Here is a 25952-nt window from a genome sequence, read left to right as displayed (position 1 = left end):
CTTTAAGCGTCTCCATGGCCACACTGCAGCTCAGCACACAGCAGTATGTGCTAGGCTGAGGAGAAGAGTTGCAGCCGCTGAAGCTGCAAGGTAAGGGTGGTGGGACTTGGGCTCCATCAGGCCTGGGCCCGGGGGAAATAGTACCTCTCAGCACCACTTCATGTACCCACAAATACTATTACAGATGAGGTTATACAGTATATTTAAGGGAGTTGTTAGAAGTGGCGAGGATCATAAATAAAATCCTCGGAGGGCTATCTGGCACATAGCATAGGCGTTTCCATAATGGGTGCAGTGCGTGCAGTGCACGCAGGCCCCTAGGTCTGGGGGGCCCACACCGCACACACTACACCCATATAGTATACTTGCCCCTCCAGAGTCCCGCAAGCAGCAGCCCTGCAGTGCGGGCACAAATCACTTGGAAAATGGCCACTGCAGCCATTTCGGAGTGATTTGCGCATGTGCATTGGAGATGTTCAGCGCTATGTTCCCAGAGACCTGCGCATGCACAGAAGACTCTGGCATTATGCCAGAGTCTACTTGCTGCCGGAGAGGAGGGAGCCCACAATGGAGGCTGCACAAAGGTCCCCTCCTCTCTTAAAATGCCCCTGGCACGTAAGCTTCTAGTTGTACAGCACTGTTACATTGTGATAGCTACTATAACATACAGATGGAGCCTCGATCATCTATGCTGTCTATGACATTAGTCCTGATCACGAAGTCGCAGCATGCATGGGTGCAAGGCGGCGTGTCTTGTCGTATGGAGGCTGAAAGAGCTTATCCTGGCATTTGGCGTTACTGGTGAGTGTAATACCTGCGATCATCCACCAGATGTCACTTTTTAAAATGCACCATTGCATAAGCGTGTGGTCTCCATTGAAATACAGTACACTATAGTGCAAGAACTACTTTACTGTACACTGTATGGGCAATGCTGTACGCGCGTATCATTACCCTATTTAAAATACACTGCGGCAATGAGGTCCCGTAGACAAATCAATAAATAAAAATAGTGTATACAAATTCAAACAAACGTTTTATAGCAATGGTCCATTGACATTAGGTTTAAGTGAGCTATTAAATAAAATAAAATTAAAATGGTCTTAAAGCTTAATATCTCCCGTTTTGGGAGTCCAATCGGCTCAGAACCAGGTTAGTATGGAAGGGGAGACAATTAGCTACAAGAGGATACCAACCCTAAGTTTCTGTGACCCCCAAAAGGCTAATGGCAAGTGTCGGCATCCATGGTGGGACTGAATTAATGGGCCCATTATAGTCTATGGGAAAATGGGTCCAGTTTGCATCTCGATATCATCGGTTCTGGGTGTCCCAGAGATTCACAACCAGTACCATACGAAAGAGGAGACTCTTGGTTTTCCAGGCAGACTGGCCACTAGTTTATGTGACACCAAAAAGAAAAAAGGGCATGCAACCGCATGTCGGGTCCCCTCCAGTTGTCCGCACAGCTTGCACGGGGTGCAGGGTTTCTGGCTAGATAGCAAATACTGTACAGAGATGCTAAGTATGGTGTTCTGGCATCCAGGAACTTATGGAGGAGCTATTATCTCTCCCCATTATACTTATAAAGATAACACTTGCCGCTGTAGCCTTTCGAGCAAAGTACGTTACAAGCTGTTCATGCTACTTAGTACTCAAATAGAAAATACTGTACAGATATGCCAAGCATGATGTTTTGGTATCCAGGAACTTAGGGAGGAGCTTTTATCTCTTACCATTATACTTATAAAGATAACACTTGCCGCTGTAGCCTTTAGAGCAGAGTACGTTACATGCTGTTCGTGCTACTTAATACACAACTAGAAAATATTGTACAGAGACACTAAGCATGGTGTTTTGGCATTCAGGAACTTAGGGAGGAGCTTTTATCTCTCCCCATTATACTTATAAAGAGAACACTTGCCTCTATAGCCTTTAGAGCAGAGTATGTTACAAGCCATTTCCCTTTGTGAAGTCACATAAGCTAGTGGCTGTTCTACCCATAAAGCCAAGAGTTTGCTCTTTCGTATGGTGCCGGTCTTGAGTCTCTGGGATACCCAGAAAAGGAGATATTGGGAAACAAAGTGGACTTATTTTCTCATAGACTATAATGGGTCCATTAATTCAGACCCACCATGGGTTCCGACGCGTGCTGTTAGCCTTGTTGAGGTCACAGAAACTAGGGTTTGGTATCCTCTGGTAGCTAATCGTCTCCCCTTCCATACCAATCTGAGCCGATTGGACCCACAGAACTGGAGATTTTAAGCTTTAAGCCCATTTTAATTTAAGTTAATAGCTCACATAAACCTAAGGTCAATGGACCATTGCTTTAATACATTCGCTTGTTTCTGTATAAACTAATTTTATTGATTGATTTATTGGCTTCTTTTTTTAAATTGACTCTCTGTCTGACCATTGTTCTGTGGGTACAGTATACAGTAACATTACAGTCGTCACTGACCATTTGCCAGAGCTTGCATATCAATCCGCCACTATTCGCTCTACAGTACTGGATTAGTGGAGCATTAGTCACCCAGTGGTGAAGATGTGTATTGCATGCTGCGTATGTACTCATGCCTCAACGCACCTGTCCGTGCAACAACTGAATAACCTGAGATATCGCTTAGGCATGACTAATCCTCCATTTAGGCAGAGAAACAGCAAATGATACAGATGGAGACTCCCTCATCGTTGAAGTATAAAATATGTACAGAGTTATCAAAGTTATTTTCAGCTTTGACCTGACTTGAGTTACCGCATTATGGAAGTAAATTGGAATATTACAGAATTGTTCTCATACCTGAATACCAGGAGCTCCAGGGAATCCTGGTAATCCTCGATGTCCGGTTTCACCCTTAATCACAAATAATATTAAGTGAATTCAGAATTTCTAGCATTGTTTATCTGTAGCATAATATTGATTCAATGGTACTTTAGTAATTAGAGCAGGAATTCCCTCAAGCCACACTAACAGTCCAGGTTTTAGTGAAATCCATGCTTGAGGACAGATGACTTAATTAGTACCACAGTTATTTTGATTTAACCATCTGTGCTGAAGCCTGGATATAACTAAAACCTGCACTGTTAGTGTGCCTTGGGGACCGCGGTTGGGAATGCCTGAATTAGACCTTTAGGGCTGCTTATTAACAGAACTATATAATCAGACAATCATTTTGCAGCAATTCAAAATATAGACGCATACACAGTCAAGAAGTTAAGTTATTCAGACCACACACCAGAATGGGGAAAAGGTGTGATTTACATTACTTTTGAACATGGAATAACTATTGGTGCCTGCTTGGGTGATTGCAGTATCTTTTAAAATACAGATCTCCTAAGCATCAATTAAATGCCACAGCCTACTGTGCCTGAGTATTGTTACTGATCATGCGCACTTCTTTATAACCACAGTCTGCAGTGAGCTAAATGGCTCAGGAGGCACTGGCTAGTACCAGAGCTATATTTACAAACAATATATGAGCCAAAGGGTACATGTAGGCATTATGCAAAAGTGCAGAGGTATAAACTCCTGGAAATTTGTCGAGTTTTGATTGGAGAAGTAAGGAAAAGGTAGGCAGGGGAGGCACTGCCTCACCTGTCATAGACTTTTTACTCCAGAGTTTTGACTATACAAATGATCAGAATAATGCAAAGAAGATATTTCTAATATAGTCTTTGTTTTTTTATATACTTTACACAGTCAAAACTGGTGCAAATATTAGTATGACAGGAAAGGCTCTGCCTTCCCTGCCTCACTCCGCCGCATGTCACTGCAGTCTAGCCATCAGTGGCTAGTTACAGCAGGATTCTGCACTATGTTACAAAGGACATCATGTAATGCTAGTTCCACAAAGGTGACAAGTTCAGTGTACTCTAATGGCCTCCACAATCACCAAATCTCAATCAAATACAACACCTTTGGGATATATTTGGAACTGCAGACTTGCAGAGTAACTGTGCAGGTGACAAATCTGCAACAACTGTCAACAAGGACCAGAATATCTGTGGAAGTTTTTATAACTTTGTAGAATACAGGCCATGAAGAATTCATGGGGTCATATTGAGCACTGTCAGACCATCTATTGGCTGGTTGTATTTTTCCATATTCAATATAATAATACTTTTACTTACATATAAGGCTATTAACCAAACTACACCAACATACATCACTTCACTTATCTCAGAATATATCCTAACTCGAGTTCTCCGCTCTGTGCAAGATCTGCATCTCTAATTCCCATGCATTACTTGCTCCCATTTATGATTGCAAGGCTTCCTTTGGGTTACAACTACTCTGTGGAATGTCCTCCCACGCACAATAAGACTTTCCTCTAGTCTTCAAACCTTTAAGCTTTCCCTGAAAATTCACCTATTCAGGCAAGCTTATCAAATTCCAAATCTGCCCACATAACTTTCATAAATATTCATATCTACTTACATCAATCCATACAGACCACACATCTTTACATACAGGGGGAAATTTAATAGGGTAAGAGAATCAGAAAGTGAGAGATTTTGGTAAAATTCTCCTGTTTTTTAAAGTGGCAATCATTTACATGGATAAACAAGGTTGATTTTGCCATGTAAATGATTGCCACTTTTCTTCAATTCAACATCCCTCTGACCTCTGATCAACATTTGTCGAAGTAAAAAAAAAAAAAATTACATAAAGAGAACATACAAACTACACACATTATGTCGCTATACTTGCAAATACGCGCAGCGAGCACAGCAATATATGGTAACACACGCATTTACACGGACATGCCACAGAGATGGATTCGACACTTATTTCATGCAGTACATAATTATAATAATATCAAGTGCCAGACATCATGATGGTTTAGAATTGTATATGATGGAGTGGTGTCATGTATGTGTATTATTTGAATGAAACAAGATAGACCGTTCATGTTTACTATTGAAACGACCAGATTAATGTGTGGATTCATTTGATACTTGTTATTAAGTTGTAGGACATTGCAACACGGAATTATGATTAAATGTATAAAAGCTAAAATCACTTTTATTAGAACAATAGATATTCCAAACAGGACAGTGGACAGGAAGCTCAGGCCAGCCCCTTTGGACGTCCCCAAGGATGAACCTGATCAGCATATACAAAGGAACTGGTGACTCAACGTGAATCCCTCCCCCAGAAACTAGATAACACATTGATCACACAGGAAGGTAGTTCCTGTTTTGGTCTCAGAGTTGCTGTATGGTCTGAGACGATGATGGAGTTATTGCCAGCTCAGTTCCTGTTTTGGTCTCAGCGTAAGATGGAGTCCCGGCATGATTTTACAGAAAGAGAGAGACATAAGCATTGAGGGAATGGTATTGTATCGCTGGCCTGTAACTGCATGTAACTGTATGAAACTGTATGTAATTGTATGTTTTAACTGATTACTGTGTGAGTTGTAATCATGTAACTATAGGTATACTGTACTTTGTAATATATATTGAATCCATATCCTTTTAATAACAAATATATACATCAATGAGCTTTGGAACTCAGATAATGTGTGGGTGTATAGTTTTCTCTTATGGGATGCAGTGTTTTGCGATGTATAGCACACATTCATGGGATATGGTACTAAGAGGTGCAGGCGTTTACAATATATATTAGAGCGGGCATTTTAAATATTTGTGAGAAATCAATTTGGCATTCTTAGATGGGGGCTGGTCCGCGATATCACGTTCTTAATGATGCACTGTACATTATAAACGCGACGCTGTGGTCGATCAGCTTGTGATGGACGCATCATAAAAGCTGAGAAAATCATCATATCCGTGTGTATTGTTGTGTTTTTAGTAAGACGCTGATATGAAATTCAAGGGACAATGCGTTTCTCATAATATTTAAGATGCAAAAATGTATTTTTATTGTTGCAAAAAAAGGTTCAAATAAGTCATATTGTGTTTGATTCAGATTGGATTGCTTATCTGTTAAGTAGGGTTAAAAATACATTTAAAAGTTGCTGCATAGCCTTGATATAGGTTTTATTTTTAACTCAGGCCTAAAATAACTTCTGGTGCTTGTATGATGTATGATTTCTATGTGACAAAGGAAGCTGCATGGTCTGTCCTCCATATTGGACTAACCACATGGCCTGTCCACCATTTTGTGTAACCCTCATGGATGTGGATGGGGGAGGAGCAGCGGCCATTTTGGGAAGGTCATTTTTCTAAATGGCTGTTTTTCACTGCTCAGAATAATCAGCTCTCCTTGGTCACATCAAACACCATTTATGAGTTACCAATGCATTTATTTAACCCATGCCATAGTCAATTACAAATAGTTTCAGCTGCGCCTAGTGAGAGTTAATAGATGAATACTTATATAAAAAAGTTTTTTTTTTCTTTTACCTCTAGGATTCAGTTCACTCTGCTTGCTAGTTTAGGATAGCCATTGAAATGTTAATTAACCTGTCCCACTACCCTCTTGAACAGGCTTATGAACCTCTGTTGATATGAAAATTAGAAGCACTGAATGGGTAAATGAGTCTCATAGGAGACCAGTGAATGGTACATATATATAATATTATTAGAATTATGTATATATATTTATATCAGTGTATGTTCTGTAAGATAGCTATCCAATCTGAATCATATCATTTAAATTATTGATTATTGATTATTGCTAGAGTCATTATAGATCTGTGTGAAATAGGATACATTTATTGCTATATAGTTAAAACTAAAATAAATGTTTAAGGAAGTAAGCGTAAAGACACAAACGCAGGTCTGCATAAAAGTTTATACAGAACAAGTTGTGTCTAGTGGGCAATAGTAGTTAGTATTGCTCACATTTATAGAAGCTGTGTGATGTTTTATTGCGGACGCAGGGTTTTGTACACGTGTCTCGGACAAAGTAAAGGACTGTGCACGCAGCGTAAAGGACACGCACGGTCGCATGTTTGCGCAAAGTGCATAAGAATGCGGGCGCTAAGTACAAATTATACAATAATGTCATTTAGTTCAAAGGTGGGATAGTAGACATTTAATACAATAGCACATAACTATCAGATTTCAAAAGCAGGTTACTCTAAATTTAGTTTAAAAACTGTATTGCCTCTGGGGTAAAGCTGCCAACCTGAATGAATCCAAATTTTCTGTACAGAAAAGACAAAGTGTGCTTGAGAGAGCGAATGTAGGAGTGAGTGGAACTGAACCCCAGAAGTCGGGTCCCGTGGTACATCAAGTAAGAGGAGGCTTGGTGGCGTGAAGTGGCTGACTCACGTTAATATAGATTGAAATACGCAAATCGTGAGGTGATTTGTAGAGGAGCGTGACAGTGCATTTGGTATTACGCTCCGGACTGAGGGTCCCAGTTTGTATAACGACCCGTGGTCGTACGGCAGATAAGTAACAAGTACCTATATGCTGTGCGATTGGACCGCGCATTTGTGGGTGCGATATATATAGCGCAACTGGATACCCCTTTACAAGCTTTTACGTAAAATCGTGGTATCATTAGCGCTGTATAGAGCATACGCAAGTGTGATTGTGTATAAGGTTATAGGGAGTTTTCGCTGGTCTCTCTCAGGAAAATCTCCAGCGGTGTATATTTACTGGAATAGGTAAGTCACTCCTAAACACTTCCAGTAAATAGAAACTAGATAGGGCCTCGCTGGGTTCGCGGTGTTCACTATTGCAGTGAGTCGTGGTACTCAGTGGAGAAGGAGCGAGTGAAAGCACTAGGTGTCTTTCACAATCTATCTGCGGTGTGCATTGGGGATTGCGTTTATTGGCAAAAATTCCGTGATGGGATCCAATTGCACAAGCAGTGGGCGTTCAGTAGCTAGGGTTCAGGCTGAAGAAGTGGGACCGAAAAGGTCAGATTTGCGACCGAGAGGGTCAGCAAAGTTTATTATGTGTGAAAAGTATGGTTCACACACGGAGACTTTTTGCAATGAATGGGTATGTATGACTGACAAAGATAGGGTACCATTCCCTAAGGTGAGCAGCTTTGAACCAGAGGTATTGCAGAACTTAAGGATAAGAATATGTCTGATAAAATCCCGAAAACAAAGGGTCAGACATACAAAGTGTTTAAACCTGTGACAGCAAGAGGGGTTGGTGAGTTTGATCCTAAGGTATTGCAGGTGGTATGTTTAACCAAAGTCATATAAGACAAGAATGGAAATATAAGAACTGTTTGAACTTGTAGCAACAATAAATAAGGAGAAAAAAAGAGAGAATGCAAGTACACCGCCTTATGTAGATGTGGAAGCAGTTACGGCCAGCATACAAACTATAGAAAATAATAAAAATATGAAAAATATGACTGTAACCTATATATGTACTAATGAATGTTGAAGTTTTATTTAGGAGGAGAAGGTGATCTGATTGTTTTCAGCCATTTCTCATGTACCCAGAGGAGTATCCAACCGGTTAAAGAAGAGCAGTAGCCTGTGGGGGAAGTGGCTGAGACCAGTGGAACAGGTAAGTATGGTATTATTTGTGTACATATATAGTAAAACCACAAAAAAAAAAATCAAGAAAGTAACGTCAGAAATGGAGAAAAACCTGTCCGCACATTAGTATTTGCCAGTAGGAAAGTGGACAGAGACAAGGTAACCCCCGGGTATTTCTTTCAGTTACCATATAAGAAGTATTCATTCCTAGTAATGCCCCTAGTAAAGATGAGCTTGGAAATGTTTGTTGGACCATGTACAGACCCTTTTATACGGGATGAGAAGGATTGAATGAAATACTTTGCATGACCTAGAAGCTTGTTAAACTTTTTTTTGTTTTTGTCTCTTGCAGTAATAGAAAACTCTCCATCTGGATAAGACCACTGGTAAACACTAATTCGGCAAATGGGAGGTGGCTGTCTCTGTGCAAATGGACGGGCTCAATAAGGCATTGAGTGTCAGGGTGCAGACTTCTTTGCAAAATTGGAAAGGTCACAGTAGCTAATCTTAGATAGTGTGCTATTGAACATCACCAGAATAGTGCTAGGCGCAAAGAACAACAGGTGGAGAGGATGAGGACGGTAAGTATACTGGCACATACAGGAAAGACCCATCAGTCCAAACCCCAGATCCCTAATGGTCAATAATATGTTACACTTGTAGGAAGGAAGGGCATTTTGCCAGAGATTGTAGGACACATAGTCAATATAGATCCCCTAGACAGAAAACACAAGCCACATTATTAAACACATAGACGGGACCAAAGGACATATAGTAAGGAATCATAAGCCATATAGAAAACACAGATTCGGTTAATGGGAAGAACAAAATAAATGCAACTTACTAATGTTACATTTCACTGTTCTAGATGCATGTCCATCACAGGTAGAGGAAATTATCTCACAGATACCGGGTTCCCTATGAACTTAGGATGGACAGGACACTGGATTGATGGCTGGGATATTCCCAGTAGAGATAAGACACACAGAAATTTTTTTAAGGAGTAGACCAAGTAGGGAATCACTTCCCCGTAGTGCCCAATCCAGTTGTCAAATTTTTATAAAATCTTCTTCACCTCTACAAACTCATCTGTCACCAACCTCTATTCTGTTTCTCTACAGTTTTCCTCTTCATCTTTTGCGTTCACACAGGGTGGTACAATACATGGACCCAAGTACAGTTCAAACTCCACATGCCTAGGTCCTTCAGAGTTCTGCCCGAACCCAGTATATCTCAACAGCACGATGATACCAGTATTACTGCAGTGTGCCTTGTCATGCACAAAGGGTGGAGAATGGGAATACTGGTGAAGAGAAATTTTGTATAGACACTGATATGCCTGTTGGTGAATGGCAAACCTGACATTTTCTTTTTCATTTTCTTCTTCTTTCTCTCCTCTAGAGATGTTTCTTTTTTCTTTTCTTTTTTGAGTTATGCTCATGGTACTCTACACTGCAAACACATGATAGTTAAAATTAAGATACAAAAAAAATTGTGTTCCCAGCAGGAAGAGGCAGTCTGGAGGACAAAGGGGTATGGCCAGGAGTCCTCAGGACTGTGGGCAGGTGGATACGGTAAGCCAGTAGCCCCCAGAGCATACATTCCAAGTTTAGCTGAGGTGGCACACGGTCTGACTCATCTAGGCAAAGAGGGTAGGTGCAGGCTGATGAGAGCCTACTGATGTGCACCAGGATTCTATTCTCATGCAGGTAAGAGAGCAATGACCTGTCTTACTTGCTTGAGGAAGAATAGTGGTAAAGCAATACCAACAGAGCCATCCCATATCCCTCCTGCAGATGGATCTTTTCAGGAAATACAAATCGACTTTGTACAGTTAACACCCTTTAGGAATTATTGTTATGTATTGGTGTGCACTGATGTTTTCTCAAACTGGGTAGAGGCATTTCCTGCCGCCACGGATGCTGCTGTATTTACCGCAAAGGAAAATTGTGCAGAAATTTGTGTGTAGATAATGGTACCCCTAGAAGTAGGAGCAAAGCTTGAAATTGTACTATTGTGATCATAGATACTGCCACTAGTATTATGTAGCTTCGGAACCACTCCCAGATCTTCACTCGACGAATCACCCTCTTCGAAATTTGTTTTTGTTTTGGTATGAGTGTCTTTTTGGGTTGTTTTTGGAAGACAACCTCATGTCATGATTGATCCGCACAATGATCAGAAATACACCAATGATGTGACAGTACAGTACCTTGTTGAGATGAGCCAGCATTTGAGAACTTGACAAAGAACTTGAAACTGTTGATTGCTGGCATGCCAAATACTAACTGTCTTGATTGTGAACCAATAGACTGTGTGATTGTTCTTACGCTCAGGTTGCCTAATAGACAGGTGGGAAGGACCATACCAAGTTTGACAGCACTAAAGGTCACCGAAAGAAAGACTTGGGTCCACTCGTCCCACTGCAAGAAGGTCGCTGACCCGGAGAGAACTCGTGACAAAGTAGTTTATTGCTCACATTCATCGAGTTTGTGTAGTTTGGTAACTGTGTGTTCCAAGTGAACTGTGTGTTCAAAGAGCAAGGTGGAGAGCAAAGTGAACTGTGTGTTCCAAGTGAACTGTGTGTTTAAAGAGCAAGGCAAAGAGAACCTCGTATCACTAGAGACTCTGTTCCGTGAAGACTGAGAGGCGGCACTGTTGAACGCTACCTGAGCGTACTAAAGGAATGCAGAAAGACCAGTCATTGTAATTGATTTGTTATGAACAAGAGTTGTTTTGTTCTATTTCTCTTTTCTCTCGTTCCCGCTGACAAACATTTTCTTTCAGGATATCCTATTTTTGCGAGGTTTTTTTTTATGAGGAGTCGAGTGTGGGACTGGAACTGCTTCTGTAGGAAGGAGTGATTTCCTTATAGGATCCCAGGATTAGCCGATCAGTTTGTTAAAGTCAGAGAAAAATCAAAGTTCTAGTAGTTATGGAGTTCAGAGGTAATCAGGAACAGTCAGACAATGGCTATTCACACATTGCAGATAAAGAGCTCATTAATATATGTGGAAGAAAGGTTTATGAGTGGCTCTCCCCAAACTCCGAAGGTTTATGTTATTTAGGAAGGACACTACTTATAACCCTTGTTCAATTATTAAACAGACCTAGCATACGTTCCAGAAATGGAAACAATGTCCAGAAAATGATAGGAATATGTAGATCATGAAAATTTTATATGTCACTGTCACGATTTGTTTGTGTCTTCTTCACCTACCCAGCAGAACCTCAATTGAATCCAAACATCAGTGGACAAAGACGTAGGTACATGTATGTGTGAAATGCTCGTCGCAAATCAGACATTATAGGCCAAAGCACTGTCCCAGCATACTCTATAGGTTGAATGTTGTCCCACACCCAACCAGTGGTCCCGTGACCGCCGAGTGCATATAGAGGATGTCTCATCCTCCTCCCTGTCTTCCCCAAATATAGTCAAGCATACATAATTATAATAACATCAAGCACCAGACATCATGATGGTTTAGAATTGTATATGATGGAGTGGTGTCATGTATGTGTATTATTTGAACGAAACAAGATAGACCAGTCATTTTTACTATTGAAACGACCAGATTAATGTGTGGATTCATTTGATACTTGTTATTAAGTTGTAGGACATTGCAACACGGAATTATGATTAAATGTATAAAAGCTAAAATCACTTTTATTAGAACAATAGATATTCCAAACAGGACAGTGGACAGAAAGCTCAGGCCAGCCCCTTTGGACGTCCCCAAGGCTGAACCTGATCAGCATATACAAAGGAACTGGTGACTCATCGTGAATCCCTCCCCCAGAAACTAGATAACACATTGATCACATAGGAAGGTAGTTCCTGTTTTGGTCTCAGAGTTGCTGTAAGGTCTGAGACGATGATGGAGTTATTGCCAGCTCAGTTCCTGTTTTGGTCTCAGCGTAAGATGGAGTCCCGGCATGATTTTACAGAAAGAGAGAGACATAAGCATTGAGGGAATGGTATTGTATCGCTGGCCTGTAACTGCATGTAACTGTATGTAACTGTATGTAATTGTATGTTTTAACTGCTTACTGTGTGAGTTGTAATCATGTAACTATAGGTATACTGTACTTTGTAATATATATTGAATCCATATACTTTTAATAACAAATATATACATCAATGAGCTTTGGAACTAAGATATTGTGTGGGTGTATTGATTTCTCTTATGGGATGCAGTGTTTTGCGATGTATAGCGCACATTCATGGGATATGGTAATAAGAGGTGCAGGCGTTTACAATATATATTAGAGCGGGCATTTTAAATATTTGTGATAAATCAATTTGGCATTCTTACATTGCTGGGTGACCATATCATACAGCCCACCAAAAACTCTGCAATCTGGCTGGACCATTATGCAATAGGTAGCATCTATCCTTGTGTATCAATGCCTATTACCACATAGATTGTAAACATGCGAGCAGGGCCTTCCTACCTCTATGTCTGTCTGTTTTTACCCAGTTTTGTGTTATCACTATTACTCCAATTGTAAGGCGCAATGGAATATGCTGTGCTATAGTACTGTATATAAGAACCTGTTAAAGGATATATAAATAATACTAGAAAGGTGTACCAAAAAAATAAGTTTCTGGGGTAAATTATACTGGATGTATTGTTGATATTCTAAATTGTTGATGCACTAAAGCCTGTACTGGGTATTTCAGTGCAAGATGTATGTCCGCTATACATATTCATGGATGAACCATCTCTCCATGCATGTCTGTATTTTCCCAATCACTTGGTAGCAGTGAACTACAGTGTCCTCGGAGCATAGCATCTTTTGCCTATGGTAAGGGCTAGGTAGTACAGTTATAGGTAACATGTGGTACTTACCATTGGTTTACTGTTGATGATGTTATAGTCCATCAACATCCATTGTGGCTATATGCTAAAGGTATATTTACTAAAGGTCAATCATTTTCAGCTATCTTTTTAATCATTTTTAAATCTATGAACATCGACCTTTAGTAAATATACCCCTAAGTCTGTAATGAAAACATGTACAGGCAAAACCTGTAAAAGGATCTACTTCGTTCACATCTGTCCACTAGTAATACACTTTACAAATGTTATCTAATGTCTAAAAACTGCAAAAGGAGGATGAATGGTTTCTAACTGGCTTATCCCCACCATTGAGTTCTTAAAATATAACTTTCCATTTAAAATCTGAAGATGGCACAAACGATTCCTCATATGCTACTGTGTGCACCCAGTACAACACAATATAAAGTCTAAACCATGTGTTAGTTTTCACATGCTTTTTCCTGCTACAGGGGGTTTATTCAGAGATGAACGTAGATGGATGCATATGCAGCCAGATCTGCGTTCATCTCTGCACATAATGGGGGTCGCCCAGCACAGGGCAAGGCTGCCCAGCATATGTGAGGCCACCTCCCAACTAGTTTGCAGAAGCATCGGTACTAAGGTTGACCCCTGGCAATGCAGCCCGGCTGCGGTATCAAGCGGTTTGCAGCCATTTTTTTTTTTTGGAGTGACAGTGTGTGACGTCATGCAGCCACCCTGAAAATGGTCACGGCTGCACCAGTTCGCCCCATACCACCCACCCCAAACGCCACTTTGCTAACCCGCAAATGCCCACCGCTGTCAATCACGTTGCAGTTGCATCCATCGGGATGCGACCGCAATGTGTAAGTCCCTGCCGCGGCAATGTGGCATGCGCAGTTTGCTGAAATCGCCAAGCCGCGCTGCAAGCCGCATTATCGGCAGGGTCGAAATGACCCCCATTATTTTTTACCTTCTTAAAATACATATTACAGCTCCAAAATTGCAAACACTTTCAATAAATACATGTAAAATACATTGCATGGGTCGTTACTGCTAAAAACTAAAGACTGAGAAAGTCACTTGATTCGTGACAAAACACGCTAGGCTCCTCCTCCATTTGACACTCTTCTCACCGTCCAGTTTCCACACGGTCAACGACCATCTCACCGGCTTCTCTCTTAGCACGGGAACGAGTCCCTCCATCTGATCAGAGGATGTCTCCAGCTGTGAGCGGCGGCTTTATTCAACGTATTCGCTGCACGTCCCTCTCCTTTGCAAGCACGGTAGTGGGTACTAAGCTGGACTTTCACCGAGGACGCTCGGTGTCGCCAGCCCACGGAAGAGGTAAATTCACCATACATGCCACCTGCCAAAGCTCACTGCTGGGACTCACACCGCTAATTAGTGGAATGTGCATGTTGCCTCTGCACACACACAGAGAGTGGAGCCCTGCTACTACTAAACCATGTAGAGAGACTCTCCGGTTGAGATACATTGTAACAATTTACAGCTACAATTATAATAAGTGTTACAGTTGCTGGACAGTATTCTTTCCTTCTACAACATTGAGCCAACACCACTAATATATAAGGGAGATCTCTATTTGTGTGGACAATTTTGTTGCTAAATAATTTATGGTGATTCAGAGAATATACACACACATATATATATATATATATATATATATTTAGTATATTTTATATATGTTTTTTATTCATTGAGGATTTTTTATAACTGCATCTTAATGTAAGATTATAATAAATATTTTTAGAGATTTATATATGTCAGCTCTTCTTCAGTTTTGACTCATATTCCCTTGAGTGAAGCCGTTTTTTCCATTTAACTGCTATAACCTGTCCTGGAGATTTTTTTTATCATAGCAAAGGGAAACAATGAACAACATAAGTTTTATTTGATGCTCACTATTAATATAAGAAAATGAAAACAAACAAATAAAAACAATATGCTATGCTTTGTAAACATTACATGTCTTGAAGCCTTTGTCTAAAATGAAAATCTGAAAAGTAGATATTTAACCAGTGAAATCGTCCATAATGTTTAAAAAAATGATTCCTATGAGTCTGTAGTTTTCTTCACTCAGTACTGATATCAATCAGCATCTTGCCAATATAATGAATCTTTCTACATTCATTTTGTTTTATTTGTATTCCCGCTTTATAACTCACAATAAATGCTGGTCAATATGGGGATGGATGTGGCCAGTCCGTTGATATCAGCAGACGAGCCTAATCAGAGCTGATCTGGAACCTACAGTAACATTGCACTGTGCTTTTATCCACTACCAGCTAATCAGCTTTCTGCATTTCTCCTCACTTGGTCTGCATTAAGAATGGGCAAACTGGGATTATTGCCTAATGATATTAGGAATATTGTATAGTATGTTAGCATCCTAATCCCATAGCCATTATGGCATAATCAAAACTAATGGATTTATTCATCTGTCTGCGGCGAAGTGGTAAAGTGTTCCGCTTCCTATACTCAGAGTCCCGTGTTCAATTCCTAAAGTACTGTACAGTACGAATGCATGTTAGGGGACTCGGACGCTCGCATTTCTAAAGCACGGTATTTTCCACCGCCTCCCGCTAGCCCACCATTCCCATTATGCCTTAGGGAACTCAGACGCTCATGTACTGTACATGTATTTTAAAAGCACGGTGTTTATATATTGTACTGTACATTCTTCCTTTTACACAATTAGTTGCGTCTCCATACACATACAGTACTCCATACACAAACAGTAGGTCATCATCTTTTTCCGCCTCCCGTTACGCCTACAGTATTAACATTACAGTTGTCACTGACCAATTGCCAGAGCTGTAGATTAATCCACCGCTATACTGTTCGATCGAAAGTACTGGATTAGTGGAGCATTAGCCACCCAGTGGTGGAGATGTGTAATGCATGCTGAGTATCTAGAATCGCCTCAACGCGCCTGCTTGTGATTAAACTCAGCTATCGCCTTAGCGTGACTAAACGTCCCACTAGGCGGAGAATCAGTCAAGATAAAGGTGGCTACATCTGTATGACGGTCACTAATGCTGTCTGAAGTACATTGCAGTCACTGATACTGGCTGTATTACATGGTGTTCATATAGGATGGTAAAAGGTGACTGCTATCCAGTAGGATGGGGTTCACCATAATGGGACTTTGCCAGAAAGGCTAGCTTCACCCCAGTAGAGGAGAAGGATGAGGCCTTCCCTCACCACTTCCCTTCTCATCTCTTTGAATCACTGTCTCTTCCTCTCTGCCTCCCTCCATGCACTGCAATTCTGGCATGGGCCAAGGCAAGTAAAGACCCTTTTGAATCTCAGCCCACCCCATTTACACTTATGCTGGGCATTCAGACCCATCCCCTGCATAAACAGTGCTACACGCAGAGTATAAGTATTATTCATGTACAATGCAAAATAGTATCCTGATTTGATTAAAGACTATTTTGCATTGTACACAAATAATACTGATAGACTGTTTACCATGAGGCCATGCCCCCTTCCCAGTTCTGTGCCCACAAAGAGTCTCTAATTGGGGTTCATGGATGCAGCCCGCTGGGGGACCCAAAGCATATTGTTATACCTAAGCCCACCACTCCCTAGTTCAGCGACTGGATAATTAGCGGTGTGTATTTGGTGCAGTGTCTAGGTGCTTAGGCATAATCCACACAAAGTTTCTCCAGGGACCAAATAAAATAATGCTTTACTGTCAGCATAAACATACAGTAAATGCACATAAAGTAACAAACAGCCTAGCACTTATGCAGGGCACTACCTCACTGCTTGGCCCCTATCTGACAGTGCAGCTAGCCTGCATCACAAAGTTAGAGTCGCACAGTCTTTGCCTGCTACCTGCATGTTGACCAGGCTCCTGTCTGGCATGGCTGACTGCCACAATTTCCCAAGTGCAGTGTCAGAGGTTTAAGGATCTACCTGCATCTTCCAGGTCTGACCGTGGCCACCTGGCCTGTTTCACTCTGACTGCAGCCCCACTTGGACTCTCTGACTGTGTCCACCAGCAACCTCACCTTGGCTCTATGCGAAGGGCAGCCTCTAGGTGTAGACACACCTCCTTTTTGTTTCTTGTGTGGGCGGACCCATCCAGCCACAGACTGAATAGCCTGTTCATCAGTGCCATCTTTTGAGATACTGTCACTATATATATATATATATATATACACACACACACATATACAGTATATATATATATATATATATATATATACACACACTGTGTTATATATATATATATACTGTTATTTATATATATATATATATATATATATATACTGTATATATATATATATTTTACAGGGTCGGGGAGGCCATAAGGTTTCACTGATTTTCACTGATTGCCTTAATAATTTCACAGTGAGAACAATTTCCAATCACCTGCCCATGAGATTAAAAGGTATAAATGGTTTGTGTGATAGGTATTGATTATTTCATAATAAAAAAGATCTCTTAATAAAGATAGCACATAAGAGTCCCAACATCTATCTAGTCTTCTTGAGATACCTGTGAATAAATTCAGTAATCCATTGAATCACATTAAAAAGTTGCAACAGCTTCAATTTGATTCCCCTTTTAATGCCTCCAAGATGTTTAGATGTTTAGATTACAGACCATCAAAACAGTTTGTACCATAAATATGCCATATGTCTTAACATTGAATACTCACAGGGTCACCTTTTTCTCCTTTTGAGTCAGAGCCGATCTGTAAGAGACATAAATGATATATGACGTGTGCTCTGTATATAAATCCCCCACTATACAAGTAAGAAAACATTTGTTATAGAATACCTATATTTCCAAAGCTGTTATTATGCCCTTGTGCATACTGTAGAAAGAATACACATTTTAAACCTGTGAACCTGTGACACTACTTTGGGGAAAGGATCTTACTTAAATGTAATGACAAATGGAGCAAATTATAAGAATAAGTTTTGACTAGCGGATTATAAAAATAATCCTTTTCTAAATTATGAAATGAATATGTAACTAGTCATATTTCCATGGCACACAGATTAATCACTTAACTGGATAATATTTTTTCAAAAACTGCACTTACATTTTTTTTTCTAAATATATTTTTTTACATTTGTAAAATACAGATTTTTTTTTTAAACAAAAACATTGGTAAAAGATATATCACATTGCCAATCACCGGAACAGCACAGCTTTGTTTTTCCCTGACGTCTGTTCCTCTCTGCAGCCGCAAGGTGTACGGGTATGAGTCATTAGGTCGACAGTCATTAGGTCGACCACTATTGGTCGACATACATTGGGTCGACATGTACTAGGTCAACATCTAAAAAGGTCGACATGAGGTTTTCTACTTTTTTTGGTGTTGTTTTCTTTGTAAAGTGACGGGGAACCCCAATTAATGCACCGTGTCCTCTCGTATGGCTCGCTTTGCTTGCCATGCTTCGGGCAAGGTGCCTCGCTCCGCTATCGCTGCGCACGGCACAGGTTACTATTCTCAATTGTAGTCCACGTAAATCGTAAAGTAATGTCAACCTAGTGACCATGGGTCTAATTCAGACCTGGACACAAGCAGGCATTTTTTGCACTGCTGCGACCAGGTAGTCGCCGCCTACAGGGGGAGGGGGTAATCGCTATGCAGGGGTGCGAGTGCATGTGCAGAGAGCTGCACAAACAAAAATTTGTGCAGTCTCTGCACAGCTCCGGACTTACTCAGCTGCTGCGACGATCCGGCCTGGAGCTGACATCAGGAACCCTCCCTCCTAGCTTGCGATCGGGTCTGAATGAACCCCCCATGTTGGCCTAATGCATGTCGACCAATAGTGGTCGACCTAATGACCGTATCCCAGGTGTACACAGGGACAGTGAGAGCTGTTGCATTTACAGGATGGCTGCTAATCTTTGCAGCAGCGGGTGGGTGGTGCTGCTGGGCTGCCCAATCAGCAGTGAACAGGGAAGCAGAGGGAACGGGAGGTCTCTCCGAGAGTGGAAGTCACTGGAAGATTATCCACCAACTAACCAGCATATATGTTTTTATGTATAATATTTTAGTCTAAACTTCTTGACATATTTTAGGTAATGTGTCTTAATGTGTTAAAGTCTATATACATGTAAAACATCAGTTCTGTGAAAGTGAGGCAGCTTCACATGTGAGATCCACAGACTGCACATGTGCAGTAATGTTGCAGAGAGTAGATGCAGAAGTGATATGATTACATTAGCAATCACTTAACTTCATACACATTGCTGGGATGAACTCCTTTTGGAACCCCTGTCCCGTGTTTTTTTTATACATCCTGGCGCATGTTAATTTCTTATTTCTGAGAATACCGATGATAAGAAATTACAATTACAAGATCTAAAACCTTTATATGCCCCTTTACGGACAAAATCACATTTACATGATAATTTTTCTCAGCACATGGGGGCGTATTCCGAGGTGGGAGTAAAGCGCCTTGGTAAAACCATGCAAAGAGATTTACATTTGAGAGGGATGTGTCCAAACTTAAATGTAAATTGCTTTTCAAAAATAAAGCTGCCCAGTATTTGGGGACTGCATGCAAAAATAAATAAAAAAATTAAATATTTGCATCACTTGCATTGGAATATTTTTGTCCAGGTGAACAGTTATTTTGCTATTTTTTTGCATAGCTCTACTTCAGAATCAGGCCCACAGTGTGGAACAAAATCCTAATTGCCTGATACACGCAGACCAGATTAATATCATCATACTGTTAGAGCCAAACATTCATTAAAATGCTTTAAAGTTAAGTAAAGACAATAATTTTCAGGTTGGAAAGAAAAAGTTTTTCACTTTTGATTGAAATTCACAGACATGCAGATCTGCTAAGCCTCATATAATTTTGTCATTATTATACAATGATATATCTACAGAGACCAATTTTTACTGTGCCTCTAAATAAGCCTGACCATGGAATTGGATAGTAGACTTCATAAAACCATTTTAAACAGAAGAGATCTCAATAATGTGTTTTGTCTGAGATTTCAGGCCAGATGGAAATTGCATGAAATACAGATAAGCTTAACATATCGTAACTGCCAATATGGAGGTCCCTTCGTGCCTGCAGTCACAGAACTGGCACTCTGCTCTCACAGCCAACCCCGCCAGTTTAGATTTCAGCTTCTTTCTCCTATCAATTAAAACATTCTTCTATCTACATGTATTATAAACATTGCAGTGCAAGTTTTATCCTAGGTTTATATTATTACTGAACATAAAAAAATATCAAGAAGTAGTAGTAGTTGTAGTAGTCACAGTAGTAATGTGCACCAATTCCAAGGTTCCTTTTAGGATTTAGCCACATTTTAAGAACCTTTTGCAAGAATTGGGTTTGAATGACTGCAAATGTCCTTTTTTCAGTTATTAGGTAAAATAAGATAGTTAATATGAAAAATGTGTGTTCAAACAAACGTGACTAAAAACACACACAAACCCAAATCTCAACAATGAAAGCCCAAGCCTGCAACTAAGCCTAGGAACTACTATGGGCTATAATATTAACAAGGACACTACCACGGTTCACAAAATTAACTAGGGAACTATTATGGTGCATAAAACTATGGTGGGGTATAAAAGGAAAACTGCTGCAGAGAGAGAGAGAGAATGTGCGAGAGAGAGAGAGAGAGGGTGTCTAGACGTATTTTATTTCAAAAAAATTGCTATAGGCACACAAAGTTCTGGCTACAGTATTCACCAGAACAGGAGTAGTGAAATTTTTGCCTCAGTAGGGCCTATCTAATTACATCCTCTCTGTACAGTATACATAACATCACATATCTTGTCTTTCTTTACTATCACACCCTCCTGACACTTGGACAACATTGCTGGGTGATCATATCATACAACCCATTAAGAACCTAGCAATCTGGTGGACCATTATGCAATAGGTAACATCTATCCTTGTGTATCAATGCCTATTTCCCCAGATTGTAAGCTTGCGAGCAGGGCCTTCCTACCTCTATGTCTGTCTGTTTTTACCCAGTTTTGTTCTATTACTGTTGTTAGAATTGTAAAGCGCAATGGAATATGCTGCACTATATAACAAACTGTTAATAAATAAATAAATAATAAATAAATAAATAATAAATAAAACAACCTCATGCTTGGGTACATAGCAGTCATATTTCAATCACTGTCATCAACATGCCCCATAATGATCTGATCTAATTTCATTATTATTGGCTCAGACAGGCTGTAATATCAGGCCAAGTATATCATATCTAACCAACATTACTAACTTAAGGAACTTAGAGACCAATAAAGAAGCCAGGCAGATACAGTGTTCTCATAGCTAGTCTTCTCATATGCAAGTTTGATTGTCTTGTGTACAGATTCAGTTATGTTTGATTTAATTTTGCCTATTTTTTTCAGACAATGATGTCAATCTCAGTTGAGCTACAACTTAGTTTTTGTATGAATTACTTTTTTACTAGCCTGACTTTTTTTTACCGTTACCTGACTCGATGGTGGCACCTCATATCCATATATGTTCCTGCAGGCCCCTAAGGACATACTGGAGGTCCATGTCTGCCAACCAGCTGGGTGGTTGGAATCTTTCCAGAATCATTGCCCATTCTGGCAGAACATCTTGACTGATGATATTCTCTCAGCATCTGACCCAACCAACCTATGAGGGAGTAGGGCACCCTATTTAAACCTGTTCTGGCAGTGAGCTCATTACCAGAACACCTTTTATCCTAAGACCTGCATCCTGGCTTCTGGCTCAGTGTGCCTATATTTGTTTCGGCCTATCTCCAAATGTGCGCTGCTGTCATTGACTTTGTTTTCACTCTAGGCTGTGCACTACTTACAGGAAATGCCAGCATCCACTCTAGGCTATATGCAGCAAGTGCCAGCATCCGATACAGACTGTGTGCTACTACCAGCATGTGCTACATATCTGTTCCATTTACTTCTCACAGTAAGTACTGTATTAAGCTCCACTGCATGCACTACTTCAAGTTCCAGGTTGACCGCTATATACATCAAACACCAGCATTCACTCTTAGTGGTGCATTATACAATACAAACTATTACAGCTATTCCAAACTGCCATATATACAGCAGAACACTGTATTTTATCACTTTCTGGCTGCGTGATATCCGTGGTACATTTAGTTGTGCCCTGCTCCTAGTGGGAGTCAATCACCACTTTAAATGGTGCACTGTTTACAACTTACACTGTTTATCATCTACCAGATTATATTACATATTTCAGCTGGGTGTCAGATTCAACCATACCTTCCATCTATCTGAAGCTGTGTATGGTACTTGCTAAGACTTATATACTGTACCTGCACCTCAGTGTTCCAGGGCCTGCTTTAATTATCAGCTTGATCCACTCTATACTATCAACCTCATTTATCAAGTAGTCCTGTTTCAGTTGTCTCAGCACTACTAGCCACAATGAGGCTTACCAGCCTGCTCCACATTCTGCCTCTCACCAGTACTATTTGCATGAGGAGGCGCTTCATCGTGCTGCCCAACTAAATTCTATCTCCTAAAACTGAAGCCATCCCTAGAGTGTATGATCCAGGTCAACAAAACCCAAGTGACCTGATACTATATATGTATAGGTGTAATGTCATGCACTTTATTTACAGAAAAGTGCCCATATCAGTTTGCTACGATGGCTGTGCCTGTGAAGGTCCCATTTTTTGTCTTACTGAAGGTAACATAAGCTTATGAATTCACCTAGGAATGTGTTCCCATGCAAAAATAAGTCTTTATTTCCTAGGACCTAATTATCAAAGTCAGAATTAATTAGGGGGGAGGGGGCAGCTGCAATAAGGAAGCAGTGGCGATTTGATGGATGGCAGTAAAACATTTATCTTGGGCAAAATTATTTCACATCTCTTTGAAGTGGTAAAAACGAATCCATAGCTGATGGATCAAGAAGTCCTTTATTAGGAAATGCATATTTCCAGTATAGAGTCACTTCAATGTAACAAAAGCATTAAGCCAGTAATGTTCTTACTTGGCTTGCATCTTTTTTGGAATTTACTCACTCACTCACTCACTCACTCACTCACTCACTCACTCACTCACATACCCGCTATTAATCATCTCTGTTATTCTGTGCATGTGTAATGATGGTCCTGGCTTTACCGCATGATGTATCTTGGGCCTAAATTGGTTCTCAGTGAGTAGAAAAGCCCAGGTCTGGCATTTCCTTTCCTCAATGTCCTGTTGTTGCTACTTCTTCTGAACCATTGCCATCTAAGAGGACCTTTGCCTGTTTGACAAAGGATTGTAAGAAATCCCAGAAATTCTAGTCATGGTGATTTCGTTAACGTATACAGAATTTCTGAATCTTGTTAAATTTGTTTTCTACCAAATTGCAGTAAATAAATTTGCTGTCCATACTTCACTGGATCCTAGAACAGATTCACCTTGCACGCCTCTTATATACCACATACAACCAGACAAGGAGAGAATGATCTATGGAGGTCATTCAGACCCCACCGCAATAACGGATTGCAGCAACCACCGGCAAACTGCACATGTGCAGCGACTGCGTATCCATACACATTGTGGTTGCATCGACGATGTATGTGACCGCAATGCAATTGACAAGAGACGACGTTGCAGTAGCGGGGTAAACAACATTTTGGAGGCGACACCAGAAAAACGGGGGCGGGTCGTGGTCATTTTGGGGCGGCTGCATGATGTCGCATGCAGCTGCTCCAAAAAAAAATGGCCACTGACCACCTGACAGGCCATGGGTCAACCTTAGATCCGATGCGTTCAAATTCTAATTGCGGATGCATCGGGTGGTGGCCTTACACATGTTGGGCAGTCCCCAGCATGTGCAGAGATGAATGCAGATCTGGCTACGTATGCAGCAATCTGTGTTCATCTCTGAATAACACCCTATGTGTGTAATTACTAGGTGGAATCATATATAGTAACAAAAGGATACAATGGAACTCAATTAAGATGCAATAATAGGTAACATAGTAAAGTTAGAAAGAAAAAGAATGTGGGAAGAAGCATCTGAAATGGCAAGAGTGAACATACTAGAATATTTAGTGGAATATCATGATATTGGGAAAAAGGGAGAGGGAAGAAATGAGGGCGGGGATAGGGTTAAAAGCGTGCTGGGAACGACAACAAAAAGGAGTCAAGAATGTAGTTATGAGATTTATTTCACAAAAGACCGGGTAGTGTCACTGTTTGGGAGGAGTATAGGGAGACCAGATTACATTTAACTTGTCCACTGTGTTGCCCTGGTGGCTAGTGATGTACTCCATCTTAGATTTATACCACACTGTGCTCGGGAGTTCATGGCAAATTGGAGTGTTCGGCTTTTTCCAATCACATGCCAATTGATATTTGCCCGCACAGGAGATGTGGGGGATCAGTTTATTAGCAATTTTAGATGCTTGGTCAACTGGTGCATATAGTAGAAGATTGGCACGGGATAGTGGGAGAGTGGAGGGCCAGGATATCTTCTTTAGAAGAGAGGGCAAGGAGGAAGACCCTTCTTTGGCCAAAGGTGGAAGAGAGGGAGAGGGAGGGTTTTGCAGATGAGAAATGTTTTTAGTTTCTAGAGAGATGTTGGGCAATATCACTGCTTAGTTGTTTCTTAGCACTTGCAATAGATCTGTTCATGATGATGGAGGTGAGTTACTGTTGGTGAGAGATAGTCTAGGTGTATGAAAGGTATGAGGAGGCCTACTAATAAACTCTATGATGCCAGATATTCAGGGAATCAGAGGCAGGACGCTAAGGTAGTAAGGTAGTAAATCCATTTGGCCAGAGAAATTAGTCTGGTGGGGAGCCCAATAAGGGAGACCACCTGAAATGAAGCATTGCAAAAAATGTAGTGGGAGCACAGTATTTAGGTGAGATTGTAAATAATAGCTATAATACCAAAAGACCAGTCAGTGGTGATCCAATCCCATATATCAGAACCAGAAAAGGAGAAAACTAAAGCACACAACAGAGAGCTTTACAAATATGAGTTTTGATGCTATGAGTAGCACTGTAGGACTAGAGAGCAGAGCTTGTGCTGAGAAAAAAGCATAAAACTGCAAGGATGAATAATGTTTTAAAACACCCCTAAGGTAGTATAGCTCCTTAACAGCTAAGACATAGGGTTGAGTCCATCCCTACTGCTTATTGTGTCCGCCACAAAAATCAAGGATGGGCTTGGGAGTTGTGCAGAAGCTAGTTAGAGAGGGCTGCATATAATAGCATTGCAACAGCATCTTAGGCCCCTGGCAAAGCAAAGCACTGGAGCCCCTACCCATTCTCCAGCAGTAGGGGTGCTATCAGCAGCAGCTTTGATGTCCTGTGGGTGGTAGAGGGTATTCTATCTTCCACTCTGCATGTAGGACCTGGAGCAGTAATTTCTGCTAATTACACATTTACTGCACAAATGGTAGGAGATGGGGCGGGAGAGAGAACATTAAACTGTAGAATGGGGCATTGGGCTGAATTAAGGTGCCCCAGTACATGACTTCCAGGCTGGTAGGAGGTGTTTAATATGCAGGGGAAGGGTGCATAGTGGAATGGGCTTAATATTCATCATTTTTCAGTGGGAAGACAGCGTTCTTGACTGCAGATATCTCCAGTTTCTGTAAATAGATTGCTTAGCTTTCAATGGGATAAAAAAAATAACTAGGCATTTTTTGCAAAATTCATGGATAGCATGGTGGCCATAAATGTTGCCCAAGCCATGGTGTCTGTCAGAGATAGCTCTGGCAA

The 25952-nt window shown here is 40.7% G+C and overlaps 1 protein-coding gene across 7 annotated transcripts in view; it reads right to left on the bottom strand.

The window, feature by feature from the left end:
- The window catches only part of COL19A1 (collagen type XIX alpha 1 chain), a 1277374-nt gene that overhangs the window by 365783 nt on the left and 885639 nt on the right, over window positions 1–25952 (bottom strand). For all 7 annotated transcript variants that reach the window (XM_063916766.1, XM_063916758.1, XM_063916759.1 and 4 more), the window contains 2 exons: window positions 17916–17951; window positions 2798–2851 (listed from right to left, as the gene is read on the bottom strand). In XM_063916766.1, coding sequence (XP_063772836.1) covers window positions 2798–2851; window positions 17916–17951 — 90 coding nt within the window. The remainder of the gene's footprint in view (window positions 1–2797; window positions 2852–17915; window positions 17952–25952) is intronic.

The sequence above is a fragment of the Pseudophryne corroboree genome, chromosome 4 (assembly GCF_028390025.1).
Source record: "Pseudophryne corroboree isolate aPseCor3 chromosome 4, aPseCor3.hap2, whole genome shotgun sequence".
Classification (NCBI taxonomy): Eukaryota; Metazoa; Chordata; class Amphibia; order Anura; family Myobatrachidae; genus Pseudophryne; species Pseudophryne corroboree.
The sequence above is the reverse complement of the archived record's forward strand: the minus strand, read 5'-3'. Positions and strand labels throughout refer to the sequence as shown.